We start from the raw sequence: 22,211 nt of genomic DNA, 5'->3' as shown, positions 1-22,211 counted from the left end.
AATGAAAACATTAATCAATTCCACACATCCAACATATGGCCTAATGTGTGTTTATTTCACTTGATTTTCTTACAATATACATCATGAACATAAAATAATGGTTACATACTCATTAGTGAGTTTCATACTATAATCTGCAATTCATGAAACATATTTAGGCTAATACAAACACTGGAAAACAAATTTAAAATTTTTTTCAAGTTACCAGCAGAAAAATGCATGGAAATTTAAAACGTTACTATTTTTTGAAATATCAAATAGTAATTATGTAACTAAAATTAAAAATCTGTATATTATGAAAATGAATATTTAAATAATTCTAGCATGTGCCTAAATTATGAATTTTCTGTATTACAAAGCTGGAATTTTTAGTTTAAAACAATAATAACATAATTTCCATTTAGGTAACATTTTGAAACTTTGAATAAAAACTACTTGTACAAACATTATAAACAGAAAACATGTCTAAATTAATTGCTCTCATTCTTCTTTGAAAAAAAATATATATGCCAAAAATTGTGGTACACTGCACTTTATTTAGGAAAGGTGCTAAAATAAATTTCCTATTCTCAGACTAACGTTTATTTTGATTCGAACACACCTGTAATCACATTTACAATAACTAGTTAATGAATTTATAAAAGTTTAACATATTAAGGCTGAATAACTATACTTTGCATTTGTAAATAAAAAGTTATTTAGTAAACTAAAAACACATTCAACTTATATAAATATAGTAACATGAAACAGACAAAAAAATCTTAAAGTTTCACAACTGGGTTAGCAAAAGAAGACTGGTTAAAAATTCATAATATATTTTAAACAAAAGTAGCTATATTAATATTACTAAAGCGCAATCTAGTATATAAATGTAATGGCTGGTACTCAGTACTTTACCTCAATTAACATTCAGGGCACTCATAAAAATTTGTTGGAACATAGCTGGGCTACTGTTTCCCAAAATAAGTTAGCTAAAGAGTTTAGAGAAGGCTGCTAAGCTAGGCTTTCTTACAATAACCACGAAAACCTGTTATAGGCATGCTTTAATAATGACAGTGATTGGGTCTCAGAAATGCATAATTAGGCAAACCGTTAGGCAAGTTCCTCGTTGTGTGAACATCATGGTGTACTTCCATTAACCTATGTGGTACAGTTTCTACACATGTAGGCTACATGGTAGCCTATTGCTTCTAGGTTACAAACCTGTATAGCATGTTGCCGTACTGAATACTGTAGGCAACTATAACACAATGGTAAGTATTTGTATATCTAAACTCAGAAAAGGTACAGTAAAAATACCATATTATAATCTTATGGGACAAGCATTGGGTTTTTTTGTTGCTGTGGTTGTTGTTTTAGAGATGAGGTCTCACTCTCTCGCCCAGGGTGGAGTACAATGGCACGATCATGGCTCACTGCAGCCTTGCAATCCTCCCATCTCAGCCTCCCAAGTAGCTCAAGCAATCCTCCCATCTCAGCCTCCCAAGTAGTTGGGACTACAGGCATGCAACACCACACCCTGCTAATTTTTTCATTTTTTGTAGAGATAGGGTCTAGCTATGTTGCCAGGGCTGGTCTCAAACTCCTGGGCTCAAGCCATCCTCCCACCTCAGCCTCCCAAAGTGTTGGGATAACAGGTGTGAACCACTGCGCTCGGCTAGCATTGTATATGTGGTCCCTCATTGAGTGAAATGTCATTATGCAGTACATGAGTGTGTTTTCAAGCTGTAGTCTATGTTCTTGGGGGAGAAAAAGGCTTAAACGTTTATTCACAATTGCACTCCTAGGAATCTAAACAAGAGAAATGAAAACATATGTCCATCTGAAGTTTATGTGAATGTTCACAGAAGCCTTGTTCATCATAGCCCCAAACTGGAAACAACCCACATGTCCATCAACTAGTGAACAGATAAACATAAGTGGTATATCCATACGATGGAATACTGTTCAGCAATAGAAAAGAATGAACTACCGGTATATGCTACAATATGGATGAATCTCAAAAACCTTACGTTAATAGAAGCCACATACAAAAAACTACATATTGCATGATTCCATTTATACGAAATGTCCAGAAAGGACAAATTTATAAATACACTAAATAGAACAGTAATTGCCTGGAGCTGCAGATCAGGGTGAAGAATTACTGCAAATGGGCTAAAGCTTTTTTGAAATGATGTAAATGTTCTAAAACTGGACTGTGGTGATGGTTTGCACAAGCCTGTAAATTTACTAAAAAGCATTTAACTGTATACTTAAAACAGGTGACCTTCACTGTATGCAAATTATACCCAAATAAGGACGTTAAAAAAAATCAAACAAAGCTGACTTTTTCTTTTTCCTCTTTTTTTCTTTTGAGACAGGGTCTTGCTCTGTGGCCCAGGCTGAGCGCAGTGGCGCAATTAGAGCTCTCTGCAACTTCTGCCTCTGGGGTTCAAGCAATCCTCCCACCTCAGCCTCCTGAGTAGCTAGGACTACAGGCATGTGCCACCATGCCAGGCTAACTTTTGTATTTTTTGCAGAGACGAGGTTTCGTCATGTTGCCTAGGCTGGTTTCGAACTCCTGAGTTCAAGGGATCTGCCCTTCTCAGCCTCCCAAAGTGCTAAGATTACAGATGTGAGCCACTGTACCCAGTCAGCGTTTCCTTTTTTCTTTTTCTACAAAAAGTTATTTGGTTTGTTAATTTATCAATTTCACTGCTATTCTCTTTTCCAGCAAAATTCAAACAATGCATCTGATTTCAGAGAAAACACAATTATATAAAAGGGAAATAAATAGGAAACATGTCTGACAATTTCCCAAATTACCAATTCCTGGAAGGTTACACATTTGAAAGTATTATTTAATGAAAATTTATAGTAAATAATTGTGATACCAAAAAGTATTTTTTTATATCAATATGTAGATAATCTTCTTTTGAAGATAATGCTGACTGTGCTCTTCTTTTTTTTCCCTAAAGGAATTATAAACATTAAGTAATTGTCTGCAGAGATGTCTGTCTCCTATGTTTAAATACTCACAGGTCACCTGGCCTCAGGCACAAGCTTTAGAGAAGTGATTCTTAGCTTGATTAGTTAAGACTTTTGCCTCAAGGAAAACCAGCTACCAAAGAGTTACTTGTGCCTCAAGGGGTATAAATACTACAGCTGTTTGTGTAACTGTCACATTCATTTTTTTCTATCATCTCTCTAAAATAAATGAGAGAACTAATCCTAAAGAGATGATGTTATTTATTAACAGATGATTCCATGTTAATGAAGAAACAATTTATATATAAGAAGTGATTTGTTTTGAAAAGATAGAAATAATTTCGGTAACTGAAAGAAATTACAAAGTTTACTGACTTAAAATAACAACAAACAAAAAGAAAACACCTCAAGCCAAAGATATTAGAAGACTAAATAAAGCTACCTTTACAGACACATTCTTAAATGTGTGAAACAAAACTAGGGCTCACAGAGAAACTAACTAGAAAATATGCGCAGAATGACCAAAACTTCTTTCAACACACTTCTTGGACTCTTTCAACACTATGGATTATCTCAAACCAGAGGAATGTCTGCTATGGTATCTGGACCAATGCCAGCCCTTGTTATAAAGCGAAGAACACTTTAAGAGAAGATCTTGAATCCTTGTGCTTTGCAATCTGACAAGCAGAGGTATTCAAATTAAATGGTTAAGATGAGAATCAAGAATGGTAGCTAACATTTTAGGATACAGACTAATTCCAGATAATACATTTGAGGAAAGATTCAGAATGTAACACAGCATAATTTACAGAGTTGTCTAAAGATGTATTACCCCCCTATTGAAGGATACAGATATTTAAGTTGGCTTTTGCCTAAATCTCAAATACCTAGGTGTTGTTTTGCTTTGTTTTTTAAAGGTACTCTTGTACTGTAGAACAACATTTTCAAATTTTGGATTGTCGTCCACTAGTGTCTCATGAAATCAATTTAGTGAACTACAACCAACATTTTAAAAAAATAAATAAATAAAAAACATCAAAAGACTAGTCTAGCCTAGAATAGAAAATGATGTGTTTAACTTGCAATAAGAAGTATTTTGTGAAACTATTGTTTTAGTTGTGTATGTGCATATGTGTTGTGGTATGACTTAAAAAACTTAGAAGGTTGCTGAAATGATGTCTACATTCCATACATTCTGTAGGAGTAGAGGAAAGGGGCCTCTGTGTAATCTCCTCTTAAGTCACTGGCATTATAAACTACTACATAAATATATTGCCACTCTTCTGAAAGGGGTACAGAGAAGTCTTAGTGTGAGGGACTGCCTCCACTCTGAAGTTTAACCCTCAATGCAGAATCGCCGGAGCAGAGTAAAGGAAGGGAAGGAGGCAAAAGAAATAGACACAAGAAGCGAAGTTTTCTTCCACCCCTATCTTCTACAGGCTTACAGAAGCTTATATAATTGGGTTATTTTGAGAGTGAGGAAATATCAAGAAAGAGTACTAACTTGACTATCACTACGGTCTAATTCAAACATTTAAGGAATAGTGGGGGAAAAAGCACCAAGCACCAGGCACAGATAGGAGCTATTACTGACATATGGGAAAGAATGGACATTTATTTGAATTCAAGCAGTATTTGCATTTCCCAGGGCATAAACACTCACGTTAAAAGTCGTATTAAGGAAGCCAGGACTTGCTAACATTATGACTCATAATCCTGAAGCTTGTAAGTATCGAATCAATCTAGTGAATACTTTCAATAAAGTTAACTCTGCTTCAAACACACATTTTTAAAACACTGCATTTCTTGGAAGAAACAAAAATAAAATACTAACATAACAAAATGTTTAAGGAGACTTAATTCTTTATAAACTGTTGCATGAAATGATAACATCTTAATTCAAAAGCAGAAATGAACACTCACCTCTGCCTTCGTTCATCATCCTTTAAAACTTCATAAATGGCCACCAACTAAAATAAAAGCATTACTTTAAAATAAAAATACTCTCAACTATAAGAAATCACGTAGGAGGGTGAAGGCACTACAATACACATGCAGAAAATCCTATGTGCCCATATATACAATAAACAGATGAAATCTCAATTATAAGTAACACTTTACGTTTTGGTAGTACCTTAAGAGGTTAAAAATGCTTGATATCAAAATAAACCTTTGTGACAGTTACAAAAGTAATACTTATCTTAAAATGTGCATTTTAAAAACAAAAGCTGTAATTTAGACAAGAAAATTATGACAATTATGACCCTCCAAGAATTTAGAGATGCTAATACAAAATGGTAAAAATGTATTTTGTAAAAACTTGAAAACATATACACTACATTTTAAACTACTACCTCATTTACAAATGAAAATATTCCATATATAAGTGAATATTTCTACCATCAACATACTAATACATTTGTCACAAAAATATATATAATAGCATATTTCACTTACTTGTCTAAACTGAGTTTCTGCATTTTCATCTTTATTCTTGTCTGGATGTAAAGTTAGTGAAAGCTTACGATATGCTTTTCTGATGTCTGCAGATGATGCATCCTGGAGGTGGTAGGGGGAGGGGAAAATACAAAGCAAACTTTGTCAGAAAAAGAAATTCCCAGAACCTTGTTAAGATCTGAGAAGACAGCCAACCAAGTGCAGGACCCCAGGCAATGTAATTTGAGCAATCAGTCTAACAACCAGGCTATGCAACTAGCCTGACCCACATGACTGAACAATTATTCAATCTAATTTGGCTCTCCTCTTAACTTTTCATTACCATACAGTCATTTAAAGAAGACGGTATTTGGCGAAACTTTTCAAACACTTGCCTTCCTAAAATTAACCAATAAATCTTTTTCAGCAATTAGGAGATCAAAAAGAAACAAATTAAAAATTAATACATCTGTGTGCCTTCAAAGAAACTCTTCATTTATTGGCAAATGTTAAAGCCAATTTCTGAATCACAGGCTAACTGTATGGTTTCTCTATTGTTATTTATATTGAGTTTATCATCTTAGCAACAACTTACGGAATCTCACTTTCACATGTCAAAAAGCATGCCTATCTGAAGAGAGTTAAATTCGCATTTATCAAAAATTATTATCATTAGAAAGAGTTAAATATACTATACTTGTTTACTCAGTACTTTAAAGGGTATTTTCAATGTTGGCCAGCCTCCTCAGTCTGGTTCATAAAAATAAATTTGCCCAATATTTATGTATTACTAGTATAGTTTAAATATATTTAAAAGGTTACCATGGTTCAGTACTTAGATTAAGTGGATATTAAAATTACATTTTATATAATCCTGTGTGCACAGGTAAAATCAGACAACATCATTTCTACATGGCCAGTATAAAATGCATAATAATAACAAAGAATACGCTGTCAAGTAGGGTTTAAAACTTTCCTTGAGACAGTCTGATTCTATCACCCAGGCTGGAGTACACTGGCACAATCTCAGCTCACTGCAACCTCCACTTCCTGGGTCCAAGAGATTCTTGTGCCTCAGTCTCCGGAGTAGCTGGAATAATAGGCATGCGCCACCACACCCAGCTAATTTTTGTATCTTTAGTAGGGACAGGATTTCCCCATGTTGGCCAGGCTGGTCTCGAATTCCTGACCTCAAGTGATCCAACCACCTCGGCCTCCCAAAGTGCTAGCTAGGATTACAGGTGTGAGCCACCGTGCCTGGCTGGAGTTTAAAACTTGATCTGTATTAAACTTAAAGTATATTCAAATAACATACTCGTATTGGGAAAAATGAGAGTAAACTTGCTTATTAAATGTCTCTCATTTGATAGCGGACTGTCATTCCAAAAACTACTAAGAAGTTCAAATGATGAAAACACCAAACCAAACCAACACAAAAAAATCTATATACCTGGGACTAAATATTATCAGTAGTTTTTAAATAGAGTTGGAGAGAGACAAAGTGAAGCTATAATTAGTCTGTCAGGCTTGTCTTTACAAACCATTATTTTTATTATCAGTTTTCTGGGGCTTGTTGCTCCAGACTAGTATGTTACCCGGGGTGTGAGTATTTTTGTGACTTGTGGAAGGCTGCAGAGCTATAAAAATTAGTAAAGTACTGCAGGTAACATGGTTGTAATTTTCATTCTAATTTCCTTAATAAAATTGACATGTTCCCTACATAGACTACAGATAACGTGGTAGAAACAAATGATTATTTAATGAAAATTTATGATGAATCCTTTTGTTGAGCAAAGACATCAAGTGTCAACTGAATAACCAATCTCTAATTGGGATTTTAATCTTAGATTTTTTAAAAATTGGGACTATATCATAAATTATTCAACAAGTATATTTCATACAAAATAATAGCTATGTATTTTCTTCTATTACAAAATTAATATATGCTCACTATGGAACATTTCTTACTTAAAAATAAAAACAACTAATAGTAACCTAAGGCATTTCCCTGCTTCCAGTCTTGCCATTCTGATCCCCCAATCCTCCATTTTTCTGCCACCATATGTACCCCAAATGTAAATGTGGTCAGACAGCTCTCCTACTCTAAATCCTTGAGCAGCTACCAGACGCCTTTGTCACCTATGTTTTCCAATTTTTTTAGCCTTATCTCCCACCCTCTTGGCTCATCCTCCTGGTCCCCCAGATTATTACACCTTAGGATACAGTTCACCAACCTCATGTTGTTTTTCACCCAGCTACAGATACAGACAGCTCTCTTCTAAGGAACAGGGCTCTGTTCTTTACACACAAATATTGCCTGACTATTTTCCTCTTGAGAATCTATCCAGTAGAGTTATTTCACCAATAAATTCTACCTCAAGTAGATACAGGTGAAAAACATGAAGATTTTCTTATCTACAAAGACATGCTCTAGATAAGCTGTACTTCAAACTAGCTTATGTATTCATTTAATATTAGGTATTCAATGAATTCAAACTCAGAAAATATTGCTTCAGAATCAGATCTCTTTATGTTGGCTGTTTAGCTTCAGATTTGGGCTAACTTCCCAATGAGATAGAGTTTTGGGAAGGTAGTGAGAACAACTGTTACATTCTTGACCTGATAAACTATACGGAACATGTCCACATAACTACAATGTGAATATGTTCCACTGGAGCTTTAAAGGTAAACACCGTGGTATGTATTGGCTTGTCTAATACATTTGACATCACATTTCTATTAGAGACCTGAATGTTAGAACATTCATCTCCCATATTCACTGGATTAGACGTTTTATCTCTCTAGCTTGGAGAGAAAATTTTTTGATAGCACGTGAGTGAAATGGCTATCTTTAACTCAGATCTACTGGATTCATCTGTTAGAATTCTCTTCCTTCTAAATGTGCAAGCTAACCATTCATGGTTGGCAAGCTAAACATGAATTATTAACAGTCAGGTGACCTCTATGAAGAAGAAACGTATCTTAACTTTTGAAAAACAAAACAAAACAAAACACTCTGAGGCTGGGTGTGGTGGCTCACGCCTGTAATCCTAACACTTTGGAAGGCTGAGGCAGGCAGATCACTTGAGCCCAAGTGTCTGAGACCAGCCTGAGCAACATGGAAAAACTCCATCAGTGCAAAAAAAGTTTTTAAATTAGTTGGGTGTGGTGGCATGCGCCTGTAATTCCAGCTACTTGGGAGGCTGAGGTGGGCGTGTTACTTGAGCCCAGAAAGTTGAGGCTGCAGTGAGCCATGACTGCACCACTGCACTCCAGCCTGGGTGACACAGTGAAACCCTGTCTCCAAAACAACAACAACAACAAAACCTGAAAATAATGTAAGCTTATTAAAATGGAAACAATGCAATGGCATGTCAGCAAAAAACAGCATGTTAGGGAACTCCAAGTTCATCCCTCCACAGAAACAGTGAAAATAACCTGACAAAAACTGTCAGAATCAACTTTATTTGATCTCTGAAAACCTGTCAAAATTTACAGCAATTAGGCAAGCACTTAAGAAAAAGATGATTCTCACTAAGGGTCTTAACGATGCCAACTTAAGGCCTTGGTTAGGTTCCTGGTGCCAGAGGGATCAGAGTTTACCTTGTTCTCAAAGATCTGTGGTTGTTTTGTTTTAACCTCTCTGTTGGCTTAAACTGTGTAAAGGGCTTGCTTTTATTTTGCCACACTCAGAACTCTGCCAGGGCAGATAGGCCATCTGTCGTAAACATTTAAAGGCAACTTTATTTATTTGTTTTTTATTTTTTGTAGAAATAGGGTTTTGCCATGTTGCCCGGGCTGGTCTCAAACTCCTGAGCTCAAGCAATTCACCTGCCTTGGCCTCCCAAAGTGCTGGGATTAGAGGCAAGAGCCACCGTGCCTGGCCTACAGGCAAATGTATTAGCCAGTGCTGAATGGGGTAAGGGGTAGCAATTGAGGCAAACAATGGATATAATAAATTGTTTCTATAAATATAGAAAAAAGCTTGAAAGGATACAAAAATATTTTTATAGAGCTACATATATGTTTGTGTTTTAAGCTAAGCATTATTACAAAAGAGTCAAAAAGTTAAAAAATTAAAAAGTTCATCAAGTAGAAATGTTATATAGTAAGCTACGGTTAATTATCAAAAAGCTTGGGGATGTGAGGTGGATCTGGCTGCGACATCTGTCACCCCACTGATCGCCAGGGTTGATTTGGCTGATCTGGCTGAGTAGGCGGGTGTCCCCTTCTTCCCTCACCACTCCATGTGCGTCCCTCCTGAAGCTGCATGCTCAGTCCAAAAGGACAACCATCCCTGATAGAGGAGGACCAGTCTTCAGTCAAGGGTATATAAGTAGCTGCGCTCCCCTGCTAGAATCTCCAAACAAGCTCTCAAAAAGCTTGGGCACAGAGACTGAAAAGTGACATGTTCCTTGTGAAAAGTGACATGACATCTAGTCCTACGTATTCCTTGGAAACTAGATGGCCATGTGTGTGCCCAGGACAGAGCACATGCTCAGAAACACTTGAGAAGGCCCTAAGTTCTCGCTTCTGGCTGATCTTCAGGCTCTGCACAAGCAGAAACTGAAGATAAGAAAGATGTAAACTGCCCAACTAAGTATTGAAGGCATGGCCCCAAGATATACACAGTCTACTGACAAACACTGGAAATATATATATATATATATATATATATATAAAATTTATTTATTTATATTTATATAGTCATACACCACATAACAATGTTCCCATCAACAATGAATCACATATATGATGGTGGTCCCATAAGAATACAATACAATGGAGCTAAAAAATTCCTATCTTCTAGTGACATGTTACCCTTCCTAATGTCACAGTGCGATGTATTACTCATGTGTTTATGGGGAGGCTGGTGTAAACAAGCCTACTGTGCTGCCAGTTGTATAAAAGTATAGTATGTACAACTGTGTATTGTACATAATATTTGATGATAATAAACGACTATGTTACGGGGTTATGTATTTACTATACTATTACGGTTATTTCAGAGGGCAATTTTTTAAAAAATATGTAGAAGAAATAAAGTGTAAAACAGCTTCAAGCAGGTCCTTCAGGAGGTATTCCAGAAGGGGCACTGTTATAAAAGATGACAGTTCCAAGCATGTTACTGACCCTGAAGACCTTCCAATTAAATGACATGTGATATTAATGATCATGACCCTGTGTAGACCTAAGCTCAGGTGTATTTGTGTCTTGATTTTTAACAAGAAAGCTTAAAAAGTAAAAAAATCAAATAATTTTAAATATAGAAAAAAGCTTATAAGGATACAAAAATTTTTTATACAGGTATATATGAGTTTGTGTTTTAAGCTAAGTGTTATTACAAAAGAGTCAAAAAGCTAAGTTTATAAAGTAGTAATGTTACATAGTAAGGTATGGTTAATTTATCATTGAAGAGATCACATATTTTTAATAAATTTAGTGTAGTCTAAGTGTACAGTGTTTATACAATGTACAGTAATGTCCTAGGCCTTCACATTCACTTACCACTTACTCAGTGACCCACCCAGAGCAACTTCCATTCCTGCAAGATATAGTCATAGTGAATATCCTATACACGTACATTTTTTACCTATTATACTGTATTTTTACTATGTTTAAATATGTTTAGATACACAAATACTTTTGTGTTACAACTGCCTACAGTGTTCAGTACAGTAACACGCTATACAGGTTTGTAGCCTAGGAGCAATAGGCTATACCATATAGCCTAGGTTTGCAGTAGGCTATACCATCTGGATTTGTATAAATACACTGCGATATTCACACAAAGACAAAATTGCCAAGTGATGCATTTCTCAGAATGCATCCTTGTCATTAAGTGATGCATGACTATATATTTCTGGCTCCAACTGTTAAGAAAATAACTGCCAAATCATTAGTTGACCAGACATTCTAAGCTAACTGAACAGAAATTCTAGTGGCCACACACAGCACAGAATATAAACTTTACAAAAGTGTCTACAAAAGTCACTAGACAAACAACACCAACTACAATAAGCGCAACAAAAACCTCTAAGAAAGTAGAAAATTTCACTGCCACATTATATATCTAAAATGTCTAATACTCAATAAAAAATTATGAGGCATGTAAAGAAACAAGAAAGTATGGTCCTCACACAGAGAAAAAAAATTAATAAGAAATTGTACCTGAGGAAGTCCATATATTGCATTTACTAGGCAAAGACTCTAAATCAATTATTTTAAATATGCTTAAAGAGTATGTACAAAGAACTAAAGGAATGTATGAGAATAATGTCTCACATAATTGAGAATATCAACAAAAATAAACTTTAAAAAAACAAAATAGAAATTCTGGACTAGCAAAATACAATAATTGAAATGAAAATTTTACTAGTTGGGGCTCAACAGCAGGCTTGAGTAGGCAGAAGAAAGAATCAATGAACACTTAGATCAACAGAGATTACCTGATCTGGGGAGCAGAAAGGAAAAAAAATGAATAAAATGAACAAAGCCTAAGAGACCTGTGGAACACTATTAAAAGTACCAACAAACACATAAGGGACCTCCAAGAGGGGAGAAGACAGAGAAAAGGAGACAGAAAACATATTTGAAGAAAAAATGACATCTAACTTCAAAAACTGATAAAAGACATACACCTATGTATCTAAGAATCTCAACAAACCCAAAGTAGGAGAAAACTGAAGAGATCCATACCTAGAAACATCATAATCAAACTGTTAAAAGAAAGAGTCCCAAAAGCAGCAACAGAAGCAACTTATCATGTATAAGGGATCCCCAATAATGTTAACAGCTAATTTCTCATCAGAGATTATAGAAGCTAGACGGTAGTAAAGTAACAGGAAAAAAAAAATCTATCAACCAAGAAGTCTATATCCAACAAAACTATCCCTCAAAAACAAAAGAAATTATGATATCCCAGTTAAAAAACTAGAATTCACTGCTAGTAGATATGCTTTATAAGAAATGCTATAAGGAGTCCTTCAAGCTGAAAGAAAAAAAAAAGTAATTGAAATCAGCACAAAGAAATAAAAAACAGTGATAAAGATAATGCTGTGGTCTGAATGTATGCATCCCTCCAAAACTCATGTGTTGAAATCTAATACTCCATGTGATGGCATTAAGAGGTGGGCCCTCTAAGAAGTGATTAGGTCAAATGGGATTAGTGCCCTTGTAAAAGATGTCCCATAGACCTGTGCCTTTTTTGCCCTTCTGCCCTGGGAGGACACACAGAAGGGACTATCTAAGAGGAACGGGCCCTCACCAGACAGTGAATATGTTGGTACCTTGATCTTGGACTTCCCAGCCTTTAGAACTGTGAGCAACAAATTTCTGTTGTTTATAAATTACCCAGCATAAAGCATACTGTTATAGTAGCACAGACTAAAACAGGTAACTACATAGATAAATATAAAAGTCATTATTAATGCATTTTGGTTAGTAACTTCAATTTTACTCTATATGATTTAAAAGACAGTTACATAAAGCAGTAACTACAAATATGCCATAAACAATATAAATCTATGTCTATGGCAGATATTATATACATAAAAATGTAATCTGTGACAATAAACAACATAAGGAATAAGGAATAGTGCTTGTTATACAAGCAACATTTTTTATTTTCTTTTTTCAAATTAATTTTTAATTTTTCCTTTCTGCATCTAACATTCTAACAAAAATTTTTACACGATTGACACTAAATTGGTATTAATCCAAACTGGATTGCTATAAATTAAGATGTTAATTGTAATTCCCATGGCAAAAACTAAGAATATAAAGATCTACAGTAAAAGAAATGAAAAGTGAATAAAATAGCTTTATTTTATTTATTTATTTTCTAGGAAAAAAAACTGAATACAAAAAAAGGCAGTAATGGAGGAACTGGAGAACAAAGAAGACATATAATATATAGAAAACAAATAGCAACATAGCAAAAGTAAGTCGCTCCTTGTCTGTAATTACCTTAAAATTAAATGAGTTAAATTCTCCAATTAAAATGCAGATATTGGCAGAATGAATTCAAAACAAACATGACTCATCACAGCAAGTCCTCACTTACGGTCATTGATAAGGTTCTTAGATACTGCAACTTTAGGTAAAATGACATACAATGAAAACAATTTTTTTCTTCATGCTATAATGAAACAACATTGAAGGAAATGATGCTATTTAAAGACTTACTGCAAGTGGCAGTTTCTAAGACTCTACTGATGATGGCAAGAGAGGATTTACTGTACATGGTGTCTATAAGAGACTCACTTTAGAACCAAAATACAAATAGGTCAAAAGTGAATGGATGAAAAAAGATATTCCTTGCAAACAGTAATTAAAAGAGAGCTGGGTGGCTATATCAATATTAGGAAAATCAATTTTAACACAAAAATTGTTACAAAAGACAAAGGACATTATTTAATGACAAAAAGGTCAATCCATCAAGAAGATATAACAATATAAATAACATAAACATGCACCTAACAGAGCCCCAACATAAATGAAGTAAAGATTTAACAGAACTGAAAGGAGAAATAGACAATTCTACAGAAATGGAAACTGCAATATTCTACTTTTAATAATGACTGGAACAATCAGGAAGAACAGTAAGAAAACAGAAGACTTGAACAATAGTGTAAACCAACTAGACACATCTCACAGACATCTATAGAACATTCCACCCAAAAAGAGAATATACATTTTTCTGAAGTGTATATGGAACATTAGCCAAGATATACTGTATTTTAGGCTATTAAATAGGTCTCAATATATTTAAAAAGACTGAAATCATACCATGTACCTTCTCCAACCGTAACGAAATAAAATCAGAAATCAATGACAAAAGGAAATTTGAAAAATTCACATGAATGTGGAAATTAAACAACACATTTTTAAACAATTAATCAAAAAGGAAATTAGAAAATACTGTGATATGAATGAATGTGCCATTATGTTGTCTCTAAATGACTGTGAATGTGTTAGAAGACCATCCTCAGTAGCAGAAGAGAAGCCTATGCTCTTTTTAAAAGAATAAAACTGAAAAGCTCTTTCTTCCTTTATGTTTAGAATGTTTGAGACTAAAATAGGAAAGGCCGTAAAATATCAGGGTTTTATCAGTTGTTAGATATTTCTGTTTGGATTCATTCCTTCTGGAAGATTTTAATTCATTAATGTTAATAGTTAATCATAACTATTTTTTCTAATTAAAACCAACTGAGGATTAAGCAAGAATAAAATTAAATCACGATATTTAATTTTTAAAGTAAAAAAATCACTAGAGAAGGGTATGAATGAAAATGAAAACATACCATGCCAAAACATAGGATGTGGTAAAAGCAGTGCTCAGAAGAAAATTTAGAGTTATAAACACACGTGAAAAAAAAAAAAAAGAAGAAGAAGAAAAATCTCAACCTAACTTTCTACCTTCCATGGTCACTATCCTAAGTTTTGCTATGTAACAGCACTGAAAAATCTGCCTTAGGTGACTCAAGGGAAACTTATTATTTTACTTTTTATCAGGGATTGGTAAACTGTTTCTGTAAACGGACAGATAGTAAATATTTCAGGCTCTGTGGGTCAAACAGTCTTCATTACAACTATTAAATCCTGCCATTGTAGTAAGAAAGCAGCAACAGACAATACATAAATAAATGGGTATGGTGGTGTTCCAATAAAACTTTATTACAAAATCAGGTAGTGGCTGCTTTTGGCCCAAGTACTGTAGTTTGCTGACCCTGATTTTAATCAATGGATTGACAATAATCTAAAACTCATTCTATTTATACAGTGTCTCCACAAATGTGATACCCACATTTTTAGGTGTGCCAGGTAGTAGAAAAATACTTGGCTAGTTAACCAAAACCAAAACCAAAAGATCTTATCCAGGATCTGACCAAAGGAAACTCCGTTTTTCTGTTTGTTTGTTTTGTTTGAGACGGAGTCTCACTCTGTTGCCAGGCTGGAGTGCAGTGGTGTGACCTCAGCTCACTGCAACCTCTGCCTCCCAGATTCAAGAGATTCTCCTGCCTCAGCCTTCCCAGTAGCTGGGACGACAGGCACACACCACCACACGCAGCTAATTTTTGTATTTTTAGTAGAGACAGGGTTTCACCATGTTGGCCAGGATGGCCTCGATCTCTTGACATTGTGATCCGCCTGCCTCGGCCTCCTAAAGTGCAGGGATTACAGGTGTGAGCCACTGCTCTCGGCCTGCTCAAAGTAAACTCTTCTTAATGAAACTTCTACTCCCTTGAAAAAGACTCAGGAGTATTAAATTGAAGGGAAGATCATCTATTTGGCTATCAGATTCACTGAGGAAGGAAGACAACATTCATCCAAATTATATTTAGGAACTTCAAACTCTAATTGACACCTGGGACCCTTAATTTGTACAGTGTTATTAATCAAGACCAACTGCCTCAGAGTTAATACAGTCAATGCACTGCATGACATTTTGGTCAATGATGGCCTGCATATATGATAGTGGTTCCTGTAAAATTATAATGGAGCTGACCTATATAGGAGTACCATTTTAAATCTTTTTACTATACTTTTACTATACCATTTCTATGTTTAGATACATAAATACCATTGTGTTACAAATGCCTGCAGTATTTAGTAACATGTTGTACAAGTCTGTAGCCTAGGAACAATAGTCTATACCATGTTGCCTAGGTGTATGGTAGGCTATACCATCTAGTTTTGTAAAAGTGCACTCTATGATGCTGGAACAACGACAAAATTGCCTAACAATGCATTTCTCAAAATGCATCCCCATCATTAAGCAATGCTTGACTGTAATTCCACGTCATCTTTCTCACTGGGTCTTTGGGTCATTTTCGTATCTGATTTATCGATTAAAAGCTCAAGCTAAACTCTTACTAATGACTTTGCCCTCTTTACTCTGACCTTCACATGTAAATTTAGCAGTCAACACAGCTTTCTCACCCCATGCCAAACCTCTCAAAAAAAAAAAGCAACAAAAAAAAACCAAAACAACTGCAGTCATCACTAGAAGAACTAAATAATAGGGACATGTAAAGGAAGTTGTCTCTGGTGAGTGGATCAGAAGGATAAGGCAGGAAACTTGGATTCATCGCAGTATCTTCAGGATTATAAGATTTTACACCAGATGCATATAAAATTTAAAATAAATTGAAAAAAGAAAATGCTTTAGAAATAAGTTTCAAAATAAAAACTATTTTTCATGGCAAAAATAATAAATACAATAATATAGTTTATTTCATTATAAATTTTAAGTCTGGGCTTCTATGGCCAATATCCTACAAAAGAAGTAGGGGGAGGCTTTGGGTTTCTCCATAATAGATCACTGTTAAAGTCAACCTTCTTTGGAGAGATGTATTAAAATTTATGTAAGATTATAACTTTAATTGACTTCCTTAGCCTTAAACTATATACAGTAACCAGTGATAGGTTAATCTATACCAAATCGTGGCTATTGATAAAGAACATTTATTATTCTTTGAGAGTCAAGGTCAATAAGAATGATTTCTTGACAAATAAGAAAACAATTTCGAGCACAGTAGAAGAATGTATTCTGCTCCTTTATTTTAGGAATACATTCTGTCCCCTATTTTAAACTAGTATCTAAATAAATTGAGATTAATAACACATTTATTTGAGTTGGATACACCTCTGTCCTCTCCATAAGACTAAAAAGGTAAGCGTTCTCCAAAATATAGATAAACAAAAGACGGCCGCTTCAAGAGACAGCTGCTTCTGATATCTAATTACTGGGGGAATTAAGTTGGCAGGAACATCAGACCAACTATTCACAAAACAAAATAATCATTTCTATAATCTGGTAACTAGATCTTAGACTAAATCTTGCCACTGATTTATCTTGAAAAGGAGGTCCCTTTAACAAGTCAATAGCCAGGGGAGAGAGGGAGGAGAGACAGTTTTATAATAAAGAGATTTAAGAAACAGAACAAATGTAATGTATGTAACTTGTTTGGCCCCTGATTCAAATTAAACCAGAGTAAAAAGGCAGTTTTGGGACAACTAGGAACATCTGAATAAAGACTGCTACTAGATGCTATTAAGGAATTATTCATTATATTGGATGGGCTAATAGTATCCTGGGTATTTAGTATCTCTTTATCTAAAGAGATGCAGAGTGAAGCACTCAGGAATAAAATGTCGTAATGTCTGATATTCATTTTAAAATACTTCAGAAAAAAAGGATAATATAGGAAAATGATAATTATCAAATGAGTGATGATTAAATATAGAATTCATTAAACTATTCTCTCTACTACTGTTTATAAGTTTTTCATAATTAAAAAAAGCATAAATAGTGAACAATAAATACAAAAGTATGATTGGTAATTTGTAATATACATATCTGAAAGTGTTCTTAAAACAGAAGAAATATGCCATAAGAGACAACCTAATAGTGGCCTAGAATTTTCAAAAAAGAAAAAAATAAGAGGAAGTCAACCAAGAAGGGTAAGTGGTAAAGTAAAAGCTGTTATTTGATTTTGATTTATTAGTAGAAAAGTATAGGTTTTATTATCATCTTTAAGGATGAGAAGGTAACCACTATGTAACAGAAAAGCATATAAAAATTTCCAAATTAATAGAAAGAAATTTTACTAAGCCAACAAAAGAAAACTTAAAAAAGTATAACAAATACTATAGACAAGAGAGGAAAAACAAAATCAAGCATTTGTTTCTCATTAACACATACAAACATATACTGAGTTCCCTTATCAAAATACAACTGATCAACTAACGTTGAAACAAAACCGAGGGGCGGAGCAAGATGGCCGAATAGGAGCAGCTCCAGTCTCCAACTCCCAGCGCCAGCGACACAGAAGACCGGTGATTTCGGCATTTTCAACTGAGGTACTGGGTTCATCTCACTGGGGAGTGCCGGACGATTGGTACTGGTCAGCTGCTGCAGCCCGACCAGCGAGAGCTGAAGCAGGGCGAGGCATTGCCTCACCTGGGAAGCGCAAGGGGGAAGGGAATCCCTTTTCCTAGCCAGGGGAACTGAGACACACAACACCTGGAAAATCGGGTAACTCCCACCCCAATACTGCGCTTTGAGCAAACAGGCACCCCAGGAGATCATATCCCACACCTGGCCGGGAGGGTCCCACACCCACGGAGCCTCCCTCATTGCTATCACAGCAGTCTGTGATCTACCGGCAAGGCAGCAGCGAGGCTGGGGGAGGGGCGCCCGCCATTGCTGAGGCTTAAGTAGGTAAACAAAGCTGCTGGGAAGCTCGAACTGGGTGGAGCTCACAGCAGCCCAAGGAAACCTGCCTGTCTCTGTAGACTCCACCTCTGGGGGCAGGGCACAGTAAACAATAACAAAGCAGCAGACACCTCTGCAGACGCAAACGACTCTGTCTGACAGCTTTGAAGAGAGCAGTGGATCTCCCAACACGGAGGTTGAGATCTGAGAAGGGACAGACTCCCTGCTCAAGCGGGTCCCTGACCCCTGAGTAGCCTAACTGGGAGACATCCCCCACTAGGGGCAGTCTGACACCCCACACCTCACAGGGTGGAGTACACCCCTGAGAGGAAGCTTCCAAAGCAAGAATCAGACAGGTACACTCGCTGTTCAGAAATATTCTATCTTCTGCAGCCTCTGCTGCTGATACCCAGGCAAACAGGGTCTGGAGTGGACCTCAAGCAATCTCCAACAGACCTACAGCTGAGGGTCCTGACTGTTAGAAGGAAAACTATCAAACAGGAAGGACACCTACACCAAAACCCCATCAGTACATCACCATCATCAAAGACCAGAGGCAGATAAAACCACAAAGATGGGGAAAAAGCAGGGCAGAAAAGCTGGAAATTCAAAAAATAAGAGCGCATCTCCCCCGGCAAAGGAGCGCAGCTCATCGCCAGCAACGGATCAAAGCTGGACAGAGAATGACTTTGACGAGATGAGAGAAGAAGGCTTCAGTCCATCAAATTTCTCAGAGCTAAAGGAGGAATTACGTACCCAGTGCAAAGAAACTAAAAATCTTGAAAAAAAAGTGGAAGAATTGATGGCTAGAGTAATTAATGCAGAGAAGGTCCTAAACGAAATGAAAGAGATGAAAACCATGACACGAGAAATACGTGACAAATGCACAAGCTTCAGTAACCGACTCGATCAACTGGAAGAAAGAGTATCAGCGATTGAGGATCAAATGAATGAAATGAAGCGAGAAGAGAAACCAAAAGAAAAAAGAAGAAAAAGAAATGAACAAAGCCTGCAAGAAGTATGGGATTATGTAAAAAGACCAAATCTACGTCTGATTGGGGTGCCTGAAAGTGAGGGGGAAAATGGAACCAAGTTGGAAAACACTCTTCAGGATATCATCCAGGAGAACTTCCCCAACCTAGTAGGGCAGGCCAACATTCAAATCCAGGAAATATAGAGAACGCCACAAAGATACTCCTCGAGAAGAGCAACTCCAAGACACATAATTGCCAGATTCACCAAAGTTGAAATGAAGGAAAAAATCTTAAGGGCAGCCAGAGAGAAAGGTCGGGTTACCCACAAAGGGAAGCCCATCAGACTCACAGCAGATCTCTCGGCAGAAACTCTCCAAGCCAGAAGAGAGTGGGGGCCAATATTCAACATTCTTAAAGAAAAGAATTTTAAACCCAGAATTTCATATCCAGCCAAACTAAGTTTCATAAGTGAAGGAGAAATAAAATCCTTTACAGATAAGCAAATGCTTAGAGATTTTGTCACCACTAGGCCTGCCTTACAAGAGACCCTGAAGGAAGCACTCAACATGGAAAGGAACAACCGGTACCAGCCATCTCAAAAACATGCCAAAATGTAAAGACCATCAAGGCTAGGAAGAAACTGCATCAACTAACGAGCAAAATAACCAGTTAATATCATAATGGCAGGATCAAGTTCACACATAACAATATTAACCTTAAATGTAAATGGACTAAATGCTCCAATGAAAAGACACAGACTGGCAAACTGGATAAAGAGTCAAGACCCATCAGTCTGCTGTATTCAGGAGACCCATCTCACACGCAGAGACATACATAGGCTCAAAATAAAGGGATGGAGGAAGATTTACCAAGCAAATGGAGAACAAAAAAAAGCGGGGGTTGCAATACTAGTCTCTGATAAAACCGACTTTAAACCATCAAAGATCAAAAGAGACAAAGAAGGCCATTACATAATGGTAAAGGGATCAATTCAACAGGAAGAGCTAACTATCCTAAATATATATGCACCCAATACAGGAGCACCCAGATTCATAAAGCAAGTCCTTAGAGACTTACAAAGAGACTTAGACTCCCATACAATAATAATGGGAGACTTCAACACTCCACTGTCAACATTAGACAGATCAACGAGACAGAAAGTGAACAAGGATATCCAGGAATTGAACTCATCTCTGCAGCAAGCAGACCTAATAAACATCTATAGAACTCTCCACCCCAAATCAACAGAATATACATTCTTCTCAGCACCACATCGTACTTACTCCAAAATTGACCACGTAATTGGAAGTAAAGCACTCCTCAGCAAATGTACAAGAACAGAAATTATAACAAACTGTCTCTCAGACCACAGTGCAATCAAACTAGAACTCAGGACTAAGAAACTCAATCAAAACCGCTCAACTACATGGAAACTGAACAACCTGCTCCTGAATGACTACTGGGTACATAACGAAATGAAGGCAGAAATAAAGATGTTCTTTGAAACCAATGAGAACAAAGATACAACATACCAGAATCTCTGGGACACATTTAAAGCAGTGTGTAGAGGGAAATTTATAGCACTAAATGCCCACAAGAGAAAGCAGGAAAGATCTAAAATTGACACTCTAACATCGCAATTAAAAGAACTAGAGAAGCAAGAGCAAACACATTCAAAAGCTAGCAGAAGGCAAGAAATAACTAAGATCAGAGCAGAACTGAAGGAGATAAAGACACAAAAAACCCTCCAAAAAATCAATGAATCCAGGAGTTGGTTTTTTGAAAAGATCAACAAAATTGACAGACCACTAGCAAGACTAATAAAGAAGAAAAGAGAGAAGAATCAAATCGACGCAATTAAAAATGATAAAGGGGATATCACCACCGACCCCACAGAAATACAAACTACCATCAGAGAATACTATAAACACCTCTATGCAAATAAACTGGAAAATCTAGAAGAAATGGATAATTTCCTGGACACTTACACTCTTCCAAGACTAAACCAGGAAGAAGTTGAATCCCTGAATAGACCAATAGCAGGCTCTGAAATCGAGGCAACAATTAATAGCCTACCAACCAAAAAAAGTCCAGGACCAGATGGATTCACAGCTGAATTCTACCAGAGGTACAAGGAGGAGTTGGTACCATTCCTTCTGAAACTATTCCAATCAATAGAAAAAGAGGGAATCCTCCCTAACTCATTTTATGAGGCCAACATCATCCTGATACCAAAGCCTGGCAGAGATACAACAAAAAAAGAGAATTTTAGACCAATATCCCTGATGAACATCTATGCAAAAATCCTCAATAAAATACTGGCAAACCGGATTCAGCAACACATCAAAAAGCTTATCCACCATGATCAAGTGGGCTTCATCCCTGGGATGCAAGGCTGGTTCAACATTCGCAAATCAATAAACATAATCCAGCATATAAACAGAACCAAAGACAAGAACCACATGATTATCTCAATAGATGCAGAAAAGGCTTTTGACAAAATTCAACAGCCCTTCATGCTAAAAACGCTCAATAAATTCGGTATTGATGGAACGTACCTCAAAATAATAAGAGCTATTTATGACAAACCCACAGCCAATATCATACTG

At 36.1% G+C, this 22,211-nt stretch overlaps 1 protein-coding gene across 1 annotated transcript in view; it reads right to left on the bottom strand.

Annotated features, from left to right (window-relative positions):
- The window catches only part of DNAJC1 (DnaJ heat shock protein family (Hsp40) member C1), a 241,751-nt gene that overhangs the window by 155,297 nt on the left and 64,243 nt on the right, over positions 1-22,211 (bottom strand). The window contains exons 2-3 of the mRNA XM_025397392.1: positions 5,428-5,529; positions 4,894-4,940 (exon numbers count right to left, since the gene is read on the bottom strand). Coding sequence (XP_025253177.1) covers positions 4,894-4,940; positions 5,428-5,529 — 149 coding nt within the window. The remainder of the gene's footprint in view (positions 1-4,893; positions 4,941-5,427; positions 5,530-22,211) is intronic.

This window comes from Theropithecus gelada, chromosome 9 (assembly GCF_003255815.1).
Source record: "Theropithecus gelada isolate Dixy chromosome 9, Tgel_1.0, whole genome shotgun sequence".
NCBI lineage: Eukaryota > Metazoa > Chordata > Mammalia > Primates > Cercopithecidae > Theropithecus > Theropithecus gelada.
This window is presented reverse-complemented; position numbering and strand designations above follow the sequence as displayed.